The sequence below is a fragment of the Stylophora pistillata genome, chromosome 2 (genome assembly GCF_964205215.1).
Source record: "Stylophora pistillata chromosome 2, jaStyPist1.2, whole genome shotgun sequence".
Taxonomy (NCBI): Eukaryota; Metazoa; Cnidaria; class Anthozoa; order Scleractinia; family Pocilloporidae; genus Stylophora; species Stylophora pistillata.
In genome coordinates, this window is record NC_142520.1 from 13,751,379 (window position 1) to 13,768,291 (window position 16,913).

General features: G+C 37.0%; 1 protein-coding gene across 1 annotated transcript in view; it reads right to left on the reverse strand.

The window, feature by feature from the left end:
- Positions 1-16,913, reverse strand: part of LOC111318953 (uncharacterized) — a 24,301-nt gene extending 7,388 nt beyond the window's left edge. Inside the window, exons 1-6 of the mRNA XM_088749110.1 lie at positions 16,447-16,913; positions 15,737-15,805; positions 2,011-2,079; positions 1,164-1,229; positions 670-831; positions 201-278 (exon numbers count right to left, since the gene is read on the reverse strand). Coding sequence (XP_088605236.1) covers positions 201-278; positions 670-831; positions 1,164-1,229; positions 2,011-2,077 — 373 coding nt within the window. The 5' untranslated portion in view covers positions 2,078-2,079; positions 15,737-15,805; positions 16,447-16,913. The remainder of the gene's footprint in view (positions 1-200; positions 279-669; positions 832-1,163; positions 1,230-2,010; positions 2,080-15,736; positions 15,806-16,446) is intronic.

The window sequence follows — 16,913 nt, forward strand, 5'->3', positions numbered from 1 at the left end:
ATAAGGAGTTAATGCAAAGCGGCTTCCAACGAAGGTTCAACTGAAAGGTTATGGATCTTTAATAGGTCTTTTTATCTATATAGCAGACGTTAACACCTCAGTTATCATGGACACATGGGGTGCAGTCGCCTGCCGTGATTCACACAATTTCCTTTGGAATCATAGAAAAGAGTTTTCATGACCTATGGCTGAGAACCCACCTTTCTTGATAGCTTTAATTAAACTGGGTTCCAATTGAACGGCAACTGTTGCATCATCAAGACACTCCTGGTGGTTTCCTATGGAATTCACGAAGTGATTTTTATTTGGTCATTACGCGCAAATGCAGAAAAGGGGCCTAAAAAAGGCTGCAACCGCTTAAATCGAAGTGCACCTGCAAGGATCATTTCTTTGATCGATTTTTATCCAGTGTCATGAAAAACGAAATTTATTTATTTAATTTTGTGATTAGAATTCCCTTACGAAAAAAAAAAACCCTATAAAATTTGCCTCGCTCCCAACTTGTAGTCTATCCCAGCTAGTATCTGGGGTGCACTGGCTCGGCTTCTTTGATGCAATTTTTCAGATTGCGGTCCACTTGCTAGAATCACGCCTTTGATTGAAGGAGGCTGCTTATTCCTTTATCTATCGCTGCATGACAAGTTTAGAAGTTTGAAATGGAATGCTTACCCGAATGAAAATGAGCTGCCGCCCTATTGCTATAAAGCTTAGCGTTTAACCGTTTATCTTTGCAGTTGACTCGAAGTCCTTCAGAGTAGGAGTTAATCGCGTTATTCATTTCTCCATGTCTGTATTCTTTGTTTCCTGTCTCGAGACATTCTTTTGCTATCCCTGAAAACAAACCGGGTTCAGGGTCGGATAATTTGTTTTTCTTTTTTGAAATGTTTAAATGTATCACTGATAAGTAAAACGCTTTTTTATTCTTTCCCTATTTTTTATTTCGGTGTCAGTTATTTGTTTCTGTTTTCCTTTTATCTGTAGTGCTATTGATTTAGCGTCGACATTCAATCCATGTGTCTGCATACGACTATACACCTTGAACAGATTGCGCGTGGTCGAGCGATTTTTTCTTTTTTCTAATAGCGATAAACTTTGATACAAATGTGTCAAAGACTATACTGGGACATCTTTAAAAAAATTCTGATTTCCCCTTGTTTTCTCACCTCTCAAAAAGTCATCACATACACCCAGTTTAGAGTCACATGAAGTAACTTGACTTTCTTCTGTTGCTGAAATTACCAAGAAAATGTTTTAATCTAATCAGTGATCACAATCATGTGCAATTCCAACCATTGATCAAATACACTTAAGCCCTCCACGTCACATATAATACAGGCGTGTTTTTAAAATTCCTTAAAACCTCAAGTTGATGTAGTCTTAACTAACTTCAAAATTATCATAAAAAAGACCTTCCCTATCGCCTTTTGAGTTAATTTTTTTTTCTTTTTAAAAGTCTTTAAATTATAATTCTTTTCTCTCTCCGTTCAATGTATTTTCACTTATTTGAAAAGCAGAGACCGCAAAATATCTTCGGTTAGGGTCTCCTAAAGAGAAAATGGATTGTTTGGTTTGCTTACTGCGGTAAAACTTTTAAAATTAAGTTTCGAAGCATCAATGATGAAAGCCTACTACCCAGGCCTACTCGCAAGCTAGAGAAATCTCAATGGCATCCGCTGTTTGGTCTCGTCACTTCACGGGGGACAGAGTAGGTTGCGTGACAAGATCAAACAACAGCTGCAGAGGAAACTACAGTAAGCGGGGCACAAGCGTAGTTTACTTCTGCTCAGAATTGTTCGAAGAACAGTGACATCAGACCACAAAATACCTGTGTCTGGTTTGATTTCATATAAATTAGAAGGGTCTCTTTTTCGCTCTTTCTTGAACTATGAATTTGTTGGAAACTTTGAAGTTAATAATCTTTTTCTTATACAAAGTTGAGAAGAAGTGTCTCATCCCAACCCAACCATCTAACAGAATACCTCTTGCATGCATTACAAGCCTGTTTCTCACCTGTGGCCAGAAGCTCTTTTTTCACCTCCAGTTCCTCTCCCGTTTTTGAGAGGTTACTTTCCGCCATAGCTGGAAATGAAGGAGAATCGATTGTACTGCGTTAGAAAACATGATTAGGAATCAAAAGAAGAGAATCAAACAAAAGTAATTTAAAGAGAATATAGTACAACCGTATATTTGATTGTAAAGAAAGAACGAGAATCTCAAAGTTTCCTCCGTCACGCTATTAAGGACTTTAAGCAAACCACGACGGTTACGGCAACGAGAACGTGGAAAAACAATAGATCTGATTGGCAGAACAATAGCCCAGCACGTGCGTTTTAAAACTTGGTACATTTATTAGCCGTCCTTTGCAAAACAACAACGTAAAATCACCAAAATTTGCATCGTCTGCGAAGCTAATTATTTTAATTTATATTTAGAACTTAACGCTACTTTTATGCGTTAGGTTGAGTTTGAGGTCTGGCGCCCGATGAGACGGTAAAAACATGCAGCCATTTTCGAAATTCTAACTAAAAGTAGAAACTCATTTTTAAATCGATGACTTCTGTAGCGTTGACGTCCTGACTGCTTACAGTCCCTATTGTTGCAGCGTGACAGTCAAGTTCCGCGGGATGTGTCATATTTGTTTGTTACTTTGTTCATTTGTTCGTTTTCGTATTCTTATCTGATCACCCAAGGCTCTCCGTAATCATAATGATTGTATTCTCATTAAAAACGTAAGTCGAGGCTCTGCGTGACCGTCAAGAACTCTACCAAAATCCCGGGAATCATTTACGTCCAAAACAAACGCGTTTATTTACAGCCATCCAGAAACACCTCTAGACCAAACGAAGTGAGTGTGAGATCTTACTTTTTCATCAATTGCATGCGTAAAATTTCCCACAAAGCTATCGAGAATCCTACATTTTTTTTCAAGGAGTTAAGAAAATATGAACAACTGGAAATAGCTGGCTCTTTACCAATTATGTTAGCGAAACTTTCGCTATTTCATTTGGAATCCATTTTTTTTTTCCAAAAGGCACTGAATAGGAGTACATTTTTGGGAACTGGAGAAATATCACTGGTTGTACTTTCCATCAATTCCCCTGTTATCAAGAATTAACCATCATTATCAACTAAGAATCAAAGCCAAATCGAGAACCGCGCGTTGCAGTTAGACTCCTGCATAGCCTAATCTTGTGGGCCAGTGGAGGGGCTCATATTGCCAGAATATGGAAGCATTTGGCGATGGAAACAAACTGAAACCAAAAAGAACTATTTTTTGACATCGCAAAACTTAGGAGAACTTTGAAAATATTTGAAAACGCATTGCCATGAATGCAATATAGTTTTAAGGGAGATATTTTGGAAATTTCTTTTAGCTCGTTAGATGGTTTTGTCTTTCAAAACCATATTCTGCACCATCATCAGCAATCACTGAGCCCACGTTTTTACCTTTCAATTTACGATATAAACAAACAGGCTTCTGTACTAATCTAGTCCGTTACTGAGCGAAAGGTATATCTACTAAAACCGGACTCCAACTGAAAACGAGTGAGAATTAACATGATTAATCACCTTGTGGATACGTAGTTCGAATATTTGATGACAAAAAATTAGTTCTTGTCGCAGACCACAGTACTGAGCGGGTCAAGTTTGAATGATGTTGGCAAGTCTTATAGTAAAAACTAAAATAATTAATCATGACGTTGGCGAAGGTTCGTCTTCATACGCGAACAAGATTTAGCGAATTTAGAAAAAGAAAACAGGAATCGATGGAAGGAAAAGGTGAATATTCCATCCATATCTGTATCTCGAATTAACGAAAGGTCATTATCCGAGTTACAAAAACCAAAATGACTAATCGTGATGTTGGCGAGGATCCGTTTTAATGCATGAATAATTAAGAATTAGACACTTTAATGAAATATTCCTTTTTCAAAATATTGGGACCCAGGAGCGAGCAGGATTAGGCGAGATGAATTCGTAATAAAAGGCGAATGTCTATTGATTGCAAATTTGAATCAAAGACAATTTTGAAACACATTCTAAGAGCACTGAACACAGAGATCTGTTGCATCGAAAACTCAGCTCGCCCGAAAACCACTATAACAATTTCTCATTACAAGGACTATTTCCTTTAAAACATATTTGGTTCAGTCTTAGAAACGTCGTTAGATGTAATCAAAGGAAGTTGCATGGAAAGTGAAAACCGTCGTGTTGATTAAATCTGGTTGTGGGGACGACATTGACATCTTTACATGTGAAGATATAAATGATACCTTTACTGCGTGCGATGAAGATGTCATGGTTTCGAAACATAAAGAAATGCTTGTATTTCATCGACAACTACATTACCATTATTATTACTATAGATCGCGAATGTTGCGAAATCAAAACTGTTGCCGCGAGTTATAGACAAAGAGCAGAAACATAGGCATTTTGTTATTACTTCACCATTTCTAACCTCAAGCTTTGTTTCACACTTCGTTTCATTTACTAGATATATTGACTGGTTTGGACGTTGAAAAGAACTGTAAATAGATATTACACATTAACCACTTCTGTCACGCGCTTAAGACGCGCTTTTGCCACATAATGATCCTGACGTACATTTTAAGCTTTAACTCCCAAGATCAGATTATTAATTCTCCCCTCTTGTTGCTACGTCTTTCTTCATAAATAAGTTACGCGAATTTTGTTTTGGATCAAGATAACTTCTACCGGATAAGTTCGAGTATTCTCATTACCTGTTTACTGGATAATGTATGATTATTATCCAACTACAGCTTGACGAGTACAAATAACGCCATAGACGAGTACAACTATAACGCGGTATTTGTACTCGTCTATTGTGGTACCGGTTAAACAGGTTTTCTCGCATCGCGCAAGCGAAGAATTGGATTGTAGTTACGAAAAAAAAAAGAAAAAAAAAAGTGGGGGACAATTTGGATCATTTTTCCGACCACGAAGAGTCAGAATGGTTGGCAAATATAGATCCAGGTTCATTAGATTAATTGAACGAAGAGAAACAGCTTGACGACCAGAAAATTTCTTCATTTAATGAAGAAATTAGAAACAGCAACACAACAACGTGCCAATTCCGTTCCGCTTTGCAGACTTCTGTCACGCACTCCTCATAAATAAATATCCGCGAAATTCGCCCGCACTGAAATAACAGTTTGGCGTGTTGGATAATAAACAACTTATTTGACGTTTTGTTGTGTAGTATCGCTGAGTATTTTTACTCGTTATTTATATTTTGACTCGCCCTTCGGGCTCGTCAAAATACGGCACAACTCGTATAAAATATGTCACGACATATTACACCACAATATATTACTCCCACAAATATGTCGCGACGTTTACACAACGGGCGTCATGGAGGTCTCACTTGTGCGACATAAATGATATTTGAAAGCAGACGGTCAACTCTTATTATTTCACGCGCAAAAAGAGCACTAAATATAATTTTGTAGACATGAAACTGGTGCTAGTTTTATTAGCGACATTTCTTCAATCTCTGTTTCATTTGTTCAATGTACAAAACCCTATTGGTTTACACGCATTGTACAACACTCGCCAACGGCAAATGTTGGTTCTTGCCGCTTTAAATCTACGTCGATGGATGCAAAAAAATGGGAAAACATCTGCGAGCCAAAGGGTGAAAACAAGCCATTCCCATACTGAGAATAATCAGGTGAATAGTGTAAATTTGTAGATTGGTATGGGTTGAAATTCGCCCTAAGGCCCAGATGGAACGTTGTGAAGAAAACTGGTGACGTGTTGTCTTTGCAGAATTTCGAGAATCCAATTTTTGCCAGTATTTCGGACTTGATTGACGTTGCGACAGAAAAAAAGCAAAAAATTGTTATTTTAAGGCCATTAGACAAGATATGACCTGCTTCCAGGCAGGACATCGGCTTTTTTGATCTTTAGGTTCTTCGGATATAGTTATGTCTGGTCGCGACAAAAGGGTCGCACTTGTCGCAAGCATGCGATGACAGATTTTATGTCCAATATAAACACCAAAAGCGTTAGTGTGACCCCTGCCTAAGATATAAATATTGCAGGGCCAGAATTTACATATTAATCACTTCCGGGAGTTGAACGGTGAACGAAATTACAGTGAAACGAACTCAACCGGGGCCACCCAACGTTTTTTAGCCAATTACAAGACAAGTACGGAACAAACGAATGGGAGTTCGTTCCCAGCGGTCAAATTAAACTGCTCGTTTGACTGCAGTCGATGTGAAGACATGCGATAGCTTCTAGTTTTTTTACGGTGAAATAAATATGTTGTTTATTTCGTTTACGGTAGAAGCGAATAAATATTTACCTAATAGCGGCCAGTAATTTTGAAGACTGAACAGCCTCAACGTACGTAAGTAACGAATAATGCTGGGTAAACCAATGAAATTTATTTTTCGAAACACGGTCTGGAATGTCGGAGACAAGAACTTGTATAATTTACCGAGTATTGCTGCCGGGAATTTTGAAGACTGAACGAACTCAACGTAAATTTACTAAATTACGGCTGAGTAAACTTTTATAACAAAAATTTTTCGAAATAGGGTATGGAGTTTTGAAGAAGAAAGCTTGTATAACTTACCGAATTTTGGGGGCCGGGAAGTTTGAAGACTGACTCAGACTTAAAGAAATTTACTAAATTACGAACGAGTTAACTTATAAAATATATATTTCGAAACACGGTCTGGAATGTCGAGGATGAAAGCTTATATAATTTACGGAATATGCGGCTGGGAATATTGAAGACCAAACGGACTCAATACAAATGTATTTGCGGAATTGACACGGCCTGAGATTTTGAAGACGAAACGGTTTCACCTCAAATCAGTAAATGTTTGAAATACTTCGTGACTTTCAAACTACAACGCAAACGGAATCAACCACCGGTAATGCATGCAAAAACTAAATTTGAAATTTTCTTTGTCCTTGTGATTGGTTACTAAAATTCCCGGTAAAATTGTAGATACGGCCGTTTTTCAATGATATTTTAAAAATATACTTGTGTTGAGCTGGTTTCGCCTTGAGGTTTAGCCGGCCGTAATTTGATATATTTATTTACATTGATCGAGCCCGTTTCTTGTTCAAAATTCGCGGCCGCAATATTCAGTAAATTACATAAGCTCTCGCCTTCTGCATTCCAGGCCGTGTTTCGGAAAATATATTGTATAAAGTGAGTCGGCCGCAATTTGGTAAATTTAACTTTAGTCAGTTTAGTCTTCGAAATTACCGGCCGCCGTTCGGTAAATATTTATTCACCTTTACCGTAATAGAAATGAAAAATATTATTTTTTCTTTTGCTTTAAAAAAACTCTAAGCTTTCGCATACCTTCACATCTGATCTAGTCAAACGAACAGTGAAATTTGACCCTTATAGTGATTGATCCGCTGATGAACGAACTTCAATTTTTCTGTTCTAAACTCGTCTTGTGATTGGCTAAAAAACGTTGGGTGGCCCCGGTTGAGTTCGTGTCACTGTAAAACGCGCGGACTATTCAGAGGTGAATCAAATGAGGGAAACCAATAAGAATTTATGATGGTGATATACGTGAAATATTTTAAGATCTGACAGCAATAAACCGGAAAATCTACTGAAGTAAGACTTAGTTCAGTTGTCGGGGGGCAGAAACATAAATAACATGTGTTCTGAACAGCTGTCATATATTCCAAAATAAAAATTGATTTTTACCTGTTAAATTGTCATCCTCTGAATCTCTCTTTCCACCAAAAGATTCCATTCGTTATTTCTTCATGCCCGAAAATAGCAAGAATAATAGCTTTCCTTTTAACAATTTCGATTAAAACACGAAAGATTACATATTTCCGAGTTGAGAAGATCCAACCCCGTCTTATGCCTAGTTTCGTGATTGAAATTGCTATACTGTTTTTTGTTTTTTTGTTTTTTTATTTTTCATCGTCGAATTCATTATTTGTTTACATTTTTCTGCATGATGATTGAAACATTCATTCTTCGGTTTAAATGCAGCTATTTCCCTTCCAGCAGAAAACATTCGCAAACCGTAAAATTATTTTTCTCCTCAGTGCAGGATGTACACTCTGTGCCTTAACTAAATCGATAAATGATGAATGCATACTATGAGTTATCTTTTACAAGCAGAATTTCTCTTAGATTAATTAACTCGAAATATCACTCATTCGATGCGCTCTCTGGTGAGATATCAAGTCGATAACGAGAAGTGTAATTCCATATCCAAGAGCAAACATGTATTATTTTCTTTACTTTTATAGACACTATATGCGTTTACTGAAAAGAAAAGGCGACTTTATTTAGGAATGAGAATATGCCCCTCACTTATCACCTGACAAAGAGGCGCGAAAAGCGAGTGACGTATCGGCAGTTGATTAGCGATATCAATCAGTACAAATTACATGGTCAAGAATTTTTTATCATCTTTCCACGAGAAAGCTAAAGGTTTTTTTCACATTTTCATTTTTCGCTATCACCATTACAGTTTCATAAATATTCTAAAAATGATAAAGGTGTACCTTTTTTTGTCAATAACTCTCGCCAATCTTGTACCAAATTTGTTTGTAGTCAAAAGTAAAACGTCTGCAGTGAAATTCAGTGACGCTATAGATCTCAACCCAATACAATTAGTTTTGGAATGATAAAATCTGTTCTCTCCGAACATGAGAATGATGTTGATTTGCAAACTTAAAAATATGGTTTTGTTTGTACGTAATCCAGTTCCGAGCAAGATTAAACGGACACCAATCTTACTGAAATTCATTCGCTGACTGCCTCAGTGTCTTACATGGAAAGAGAATTTGGTGTTACATCAAAATACTTCCAATAAGCGATAGTGTTCTAGTTTTTCAACGATCAGAATGTTTTGTTTTGAAAATTAAAAAGCTAAACTAGAACTAGATAAGAATAGAAACCTACTTTCAGTTGACAACGCATGTTTAATTAAAATGCATGTTTAAGCTTAGATTTAAAGCAAAAAAGTACAGCGGTGTCACGTATATCTTGCCTTAAAGAGTTCCAGTCTACGACACTCTGATACGTACAACGTTGTTTGCCCCATTTTGTTCTTACGCGAAGTAAATAAAAATCGTCTTTGGAACGCGTGTTGTAACTATGATTTAAGTTATTTCTAACAAAATTAAAATCAGAGTCAATAAGACCACTCAAACACTTGAAGATCGTTGTACAACGATGGGAACGTCGCCTGAGATGCAGTGGCTTCCAACCAAGAGAATCAAGAGCTTCGGACGCCGAGTCATGCGGATGGCGATAAAGAATTATCTTAGCAGCTTTATTTTGAAGAATCTGAAGATTTTCCATGAGAGTGGAGTTGTTCTTATCACCCCAAACAATGTCACCATAATCAAACAAGGGAAGGATGAGACTATTGTAGAGAGTTAGATGGGATTGGAGTGGTAGCATCTGCTTTACTCTTCTCAGGACACCGAAGCGTTGGTTGAATTTGTTGACAACCGAAGAAACGTGATCTTGCCAAGTCATATTTTGACTGATTGTAACTCCTGATTACTTAAAAGACTGAGTCAGTTCTTTCTAAGGGTGGCAGCATCCTTCGCATGGAAAGATAGTTTGGTGTTATATCAAAATACCTTGGTTAAGAGATAACCTCCTCGGTTCTCAACGATTACAATTTTTTTTTTGGCTGAATCAGTTGCATTGATATCTATTCTGTGAGAACAATCTACACAGGTTCATCACCAGAGGGAGACATAATGGTAAACAACATCCTATCAGCAGTGGCCTTTTGGTAGATTTTTTTTTTCACAATTTTCGATAATGATATACCACATATCATTTCACTATCTTTCTTTACCCAAGGAGTGCCGTAATTAAACTCCAATAAAGCTCTTTTTCAAGAAGGATACTTTACTTCTCGTCATAACTAAGGAAAAAAGAGATTAAAATCGTTTCCGCTGAAGTCATTCAAGTGTTTTATCATCTGTCTATGTGTGTAGAAATTCTCGTTGTATCGTACAGGAATTTTAATAAATAAATTGTTACTGGACCAGCTGTAAGCTGGGACCGTGAAGAAGGACTCTGAGTCCCTCTCTGTCGTTGATCCACCGAGTTTTTTGCTGCAGTTAGGATGCCATAATGCAGGCCAATATTGTGATTCATAAGAAGACAAGCGTTGCACATGATACTGGAATCAGTAATATTGTAGTTTCATAGATCCTTCTGGGCAGAAAAAAATCAGCTAATTCAAGGTCTGTTATTATATTCTTAATGTGAGCATCGAGAAATAATTCTGTCGCTTTAAACGATAAAAAAGATGGGCAATGTCTTTAAAAAAGTATGTTTTTATCAGTCACGATGGAGCTCGAAATTTATTTTCCTTTCTTATGTATTTTAAGACATGACACTTTCAACATTGATGACTGCAGCAGTATGCAGGATGATGTCTTATATATTATTATGTACCAAACGTATATTTTGGCTTATTAACGAAAAAATCTATAGCTATACGTGGGAGAACTTCAGATCGTACAACCCGAAGGCCTGAGACTCGAATTCTCGAGAAAAGAGACTCACAATGTCTTTCTTTCGCCCAAGTTCGTCACGAGAAATTAGGATCGATATTTTTCTCGTTCTTTCGTCTTATGATCCAAATAATTTACATTTGTATATCTAGTCAATAACCTCTTATCTCATTCACTGACTTATTCAGTTCTCACCTGAACTCCCATGATAATGTGATTTACCCCACGAGTATGTAACTAAATGTCGTACTCGCTCACACCAGCAGTATCGAGGAAGCTGAATATGAGCTTATCGAACTCGAAACAGAAAATCTTCTATCATTTGTTTATTTTGGTGATACCTGATTCTATTTTGTGGCTATGCTGTTTCACCATTTACGTAAAATATTTCAGCTTTTCATTTTTATTAATCCTGGGTATAGTACAATAGCTGCACGACGGCTGGGTTTAGGTACTCATTATTATTCAATTTTTTTTAGATGGTGGTCGTTAAGCTGCCGCTTGGTTATGCTGATGTGTTTACGAATCAAAGAAACTTAGCGTTAAAGTGCCAGTTAGGCTTGGAAGTCCACTAGTGCAAAAACAAGCTGAATCATATAGAGCATTGCTTGAAAATGACGAATATGAAAGCTTAAGACTATTTTTTACAGTTACCATCGGCATTATCATCGTCATCATTATCACCATCATCATTATCAATATCACCATCATCATTATCATTATCACCATTATCGTCATCATAATTTTTTTACATAAAAATGAACTATTTATTTACGTCTAATGCCGAACAGAGGTGAAATCCTAAAAAATCCACATATCCACGAGTACTTATTGTTACAATTAATCGTATATTTTCAGTCTCATGCGATTGGTCTAAATGCGTGACCGAATATTCCCCTATTTAAACAGAGGAATATCCAAGGATCTGATCCAGGTGATATTCCTTCAAAGAGAAATTTTAAACTAAGAGAGATAAACTAGTATTAAAAAGCAAACGGATGTCATCTTGTTTATTAAATATATCTTATTAACCAGGCGCGAGGGCCGTACTGGGAGGTATCGGCCCGAGGTCTTGACAGTACGGACCGAGCGCAGCGAGGTCCGAACAAAAAAGACCGAGGGCCGATATTCTTCCAGTACGGTCCCGAGCAAGCTTGGTTAATAAGAGATTTATTATACGACTGAAATTCAAAGGGACACAAGTGCGGTATTATTCGGGACCATTCGGGACAGTGCCCGGTTCAACACTTAGAGAATATTGGATCGGCAATAGAGCATTTTAATTGGTTGATTTTAGTTATTGGCCCTCTGACTGCCCGAGTCGTGTAATAATATGCAGATATCGATTGTAAGTTTAAATCAAAGACAATTTGGAATTACATTTTAAGAGCACTGACTGCAGAGATCTGCTGCACCGAAAACTTAGCTGGCCCAAAAACTACTTTAATTAATCTTGGACATAAAAAATGCAACGATTTCTCATTACGAAGACTACTTCCTTTAAAACACATTGAATTCAGGCTTAGAAACGCCCGTAGATGTAAAGAAAACCTTTGCATGGAAAGTTAAACCGTCATGTTGATAAATCTGGTTGTGGTGACGACATCAATATCTTTACATTGATATATTTACATGATGTAAATGTTACGCGTATAGCGTGTGGTGAATATTTCATGGTTTTGAAAAAGACAAAAATGCTTGTATTTCATCGACAACTATATTACCGTTATTAGGGAACTTTACCATCACGTTTACGGCAAACGGCGAACCTGAGGAGGTCACGTGACCCCCGCTTTGCCGTCACGTTTGTAGTTTGCGGTTCCAGTTGCGACGGGAAGAAGGCGCTCCAGCCGTAAGTGACTTACGGGAAGATTTTTTGGCCACTTGACGAGACCAACTTACGTTTGACACTTTTAGTAAGAATTTTCTACCATTTATGGATCCAAATGTGTTTTTTTTGTGATTAAAAAAACGATGTATTTCGCATGATCTAAATGGAAGAAAGCCGAGTGGCGAAAGAACTTGAAAGCAAAATGGCGGCTCGAGGTTCCTAAACATGTGCATGCAAAGAAGCACAGGTATGGAGTTCTGTATCAATGTATGCCTTCTTCCATTTCTAGAAAATGCCTTTTAGATAGCCAAACACTTGCCAAGAGGTGATGCTGGCGACCGAAGGGGCCCAGCGAAGGCCAAAATGTCCCGCTGATTATAAGGCAATTCCGAGGGAACCTTCCTCTATTTTTTCGAAAGACAAAAAACACGTCGTGCTCTCAGGGCGAGCTTGTAGAGAAAGGATGAATGGCCTTATCTCAAAATACCTTGAAGAAGATAAAAAGGCTCTTAAAAGGTAGGCTTTTCCCGTCAAAAGACGTCAACGCCATGCTAATTCAATTTTGGTGACGACGGTAAACGGGAAACCTCAAACCGCTAGCAGCCGTTTACCGTTTGCAGTAAACGCGATGCTAAAAGTCCCTATTACTACTATAGACCGTGAATGTTGCGAAATGAAAAATGTTGCTGCGATCTTTAGACGAGGAGCAGGTACGCCGGCACTTTGTAATTATTTTTTCCTTTTTTTTAACCTCAGATTCTGTTTCACACTCCACCTCATTTTCAAGAAATTTGGCTGGTTTTTATTTTGACAGGAGTTAAAATTGAATAAAGCGCGTAATCTAGCTCTGTCACGTGCTTATGTACAGTTAATGCCTTAACTCGCAAAATCTGATCGTTTAATCTGCCCTCTTGCCGCTACATGTTTTATTTTTAAATTATTTGGTTTTCGATCAAGATAACAACCTCTACCTGATAAGTTTGAGTATTCTCATTACCTGTTTGTTGGATAATCTATGGATATTACAACGAGAAGTTGCATGTTAATCACGTCTGGGAGTTAAAGAATTAAGGAAATTAAAACGCATGCAGACTATTCTGAAATGAATCAAATGAGAGAAACCATTAAACATTTATTTTTGTGATGCACAGTACGTGAAACATTTTCAGATCTAACAACAATAGACCAGGAAAATCTACTGAATTTATATTTAATTCAGTTTTCAGGGGGTAGAAAGATAGGATTGCGCACTTACATAAATGACACGAGCTCTAAACAGCTGTCGTAAATTCCAAAATAAAAAATGATTTTTACCTGTCGTGTACTGTCATATCCTCTGAATCTCTCTATTCTCCAAAAGATGCCATTTTTTATTTCTACACGCTTGAAAACAGCTAGAATAATAGTTTTCTTTTAAACAATTTTCCTTGGTATTCATATTTTTCTGTGCGTTACAAAAATATTTAAAGCATAATAGCCTCCAGTTTACATCAAAATAATTGCTCTTTTTCATAGTCGTTGTGGTTTCTAGGCCAATAATTTCACTTTTAGCTCGCCTGAAAACCACTTTAACTTTGGACATGAAGAATGTAACAATTTCTCACTGCAATTGCTATTTCCTATAAAACACTTTGGGTTCAGTGAATTTTTCGCAGATGTAAACAAAAGCCTTGCATGGAAAGTGAAACCGTCATGTTGATAAATCTAGTTTTGGTGACGACATTGACATCTTTACATGTCAAGATATAAATGGTAACCTTGCTGCGTGCGATGAAAATGCCATGGTTTCGGAACAGAAAAAAAACCTGGTATTTTACCGAAAACTACATTACCGCTATTATTACTATAGATCGTGAATGTTACGAAATGAAGACTATTGCTGCGATCTATAGACCTTTTAACCTCACGTTTTCTGTCACGCTTGAATTCATTTTCGAGAGAAATTGCCTGGTTTTGATGTTCAAAAGAACTATAATTAAATACGTCACGTCACCCAGCTCTGTCACACGCTCATCATGCGCTTCTGCAGCATACTGATCACGTACAGTTTAAGCTTTAACTCCCAAGACCTGATTGTTAATTGTCTCCTATTGCTGCTACATGTTTCCTTTTAAATTACTTACATGAATTTTGATCAAGATAACAGGTTCTACCTGATACGTTTGAGTATTCTCATTACCTGTTTGCTAGATCATGTACGAATATTGCAGGGAGAGTTTACATGTTAATCACCTCTGGGACTTATAAGGTTAAGGAATTTAAAACGCGCGCAGACTTTGTTTTCGTCATCCAAATTGCTGTTCTACCTCGGGAAATTCATTGTGCTTTTTTATTCGTTTTTATATTTTGTCTTTATTTTCTGCTTACATTTTTCTGCGTGACGAGTGATAAATTTCTCTTTTAGCGGAAAACGCTCGCAATCCCTAAAATTCTTCTTTTCTCCTCAGAGCAGGACGTACACTGAATCGAAAAGGATGAACTCATACCGTGAGTTATCTTTTACCAATATAATTTCTATTGGAGTAAGTAACTCGATATATCACTCACTCGCTGTGCTCTCTCGTGAGATATCGAGATGATAACGAGAGAGTAATTCCATTTTCACAAGACTCCATGTATTATTTTGTTTACTATGTAAGAACATAGGCCTTTACTGATAGGAAAGGCGACTTTATTATGGAATGAAAATTTGCTATCTATTCATTAACCTGACCAAGTGGCGCGAAAGGCGACTGACGTGTCAGGAGGTGATTGGCGATTTCGATCAGTGCAGCTTACATATTTTTCCATGATCTTTCCATGAAAATGCATTACGTTTTTTCCAAATCTTCATTTTTCGTTTTCACCGTTACAACTTCATACATGTTCTAAAAATAATAAACGTGTACTTTTTGGCGTGTAAATAGCTCCAGCCAAATCGACACTAAATATATTTGCAGTCAAAAGTGAAAAGTCTTAAGCGAAATTCAGTGACGCTCTAGATCTCACCCAAATACAATCAGTTTTGGAATGATACATGCAACACTCTCTTTTCCAAACATGAGAATGATTTTTATTTGAATAATTAAAAATTTGGTTTTGTTCGTTCGTGTCGAGTCCGGGAAAGATTAAACGGACATCAACCTTACTGAATTTTATTCGCTAACTGCCTCTCACACGGAAAGAGAATTTGGTGTTACATCAAAATACTTCCCCTTAGAGATAACTTTCTAGGTTCTCAACGATCGCAACTTTGGTTTCTACTCCGTGAGAACAATGTACACATGTTCATCACCGGAGGGAGACGGAAAGCGAAATAACATCCTATCCACAATATAGTGGCTTTCTTGTATATTTTTTTTCACTATTTTCCGATATTTGATTATAATTTGCCACATATTACATCACTACCTCCCTTACCCAAAGAGGGCCACAATTAAAATCCAATAAAGCTCTTTTCCAAGAAGGATACTTGACTTCTCGTCGTAACTAAAGGAAAAAGAGATTAAACTTTTTTTTATTTGAAGTTATTCAAGTGTTTTGTTATCTTTATATGTGTGTAGAAACCCTCGGTGTATTTTACAGGGGTTTTTAAAGACAAGCGGTGCACATGATACTGGAATCAGTGATGTTGTGGTTTCATAGATCCTCATGGGCAGAAAGAATCAGCTAATTCAAAGTCTGTTATTATATCCTTTATGTCAGTATTGAGAAATGATTCTGTCGCTTTGAACGATACGAGAGATAGGCAATTTTCTTAAAACTTTTTTTTTTTTATTTGTCGCGATGGAACTCTAAATTTATTAACTTTTGTTATGTATATTCAGACCTGACACCTTCAACATTGACAACCTCAGCAGTATACAGGATGATGTCTTATATATTACTATGCAACTAGTTTATGTTTTGGCTTAATAACGAGAAATCTACAGCTACATGCGGCAGAACTTCAGATCGTAAAATCCGAAGGCTTAAGACTCGAAGACAATAGTTTTCTTTCGCCTACGTTCGTCACGAGTAATTAAGATCGATATTTTTCTCATGCATTCGCCTTCTTGTTCCAAATCATTTATATTTGTAAATCTAGTCAATAATCTCTTATCTAATTCACTGACTTATTCAGCCCTCACCTTAACTCCTGTGATAATGTGATTTGCTCCACAAGTGTGTACCAAAACGGTGTACTTGCTCACACCAGCAGTATCGAGGAAGCTGAATATAAGCCTGTCGAACTCGAAAAAGAAAATCTTGTATCATTTGTTTATTTGGTGATACATGATTCGATCTATTTTGTGGCTATGCCGTTTCACTATTCATACCCCAAGTTTGAACATGACGATTTAGTATCTTTTAGCTTTTCAGTTTCATTAATCCAGGGTATAGGACAATAGCTGCAAAGACAAGCTGGATTATATGGAGCATTGCTTGAAAATGACGAATATGAAAGCGTGAGACTCTTCATTGCAGTTATCGTCATCATTATCACCATCATCATTATCATTACAACCATTATCTTGATCATCATTATTTCTTTTGACGCAAAAATAAACTATTCATTTATGGCTTCTGCCGAACATAGATGACATTCTAAAAAATA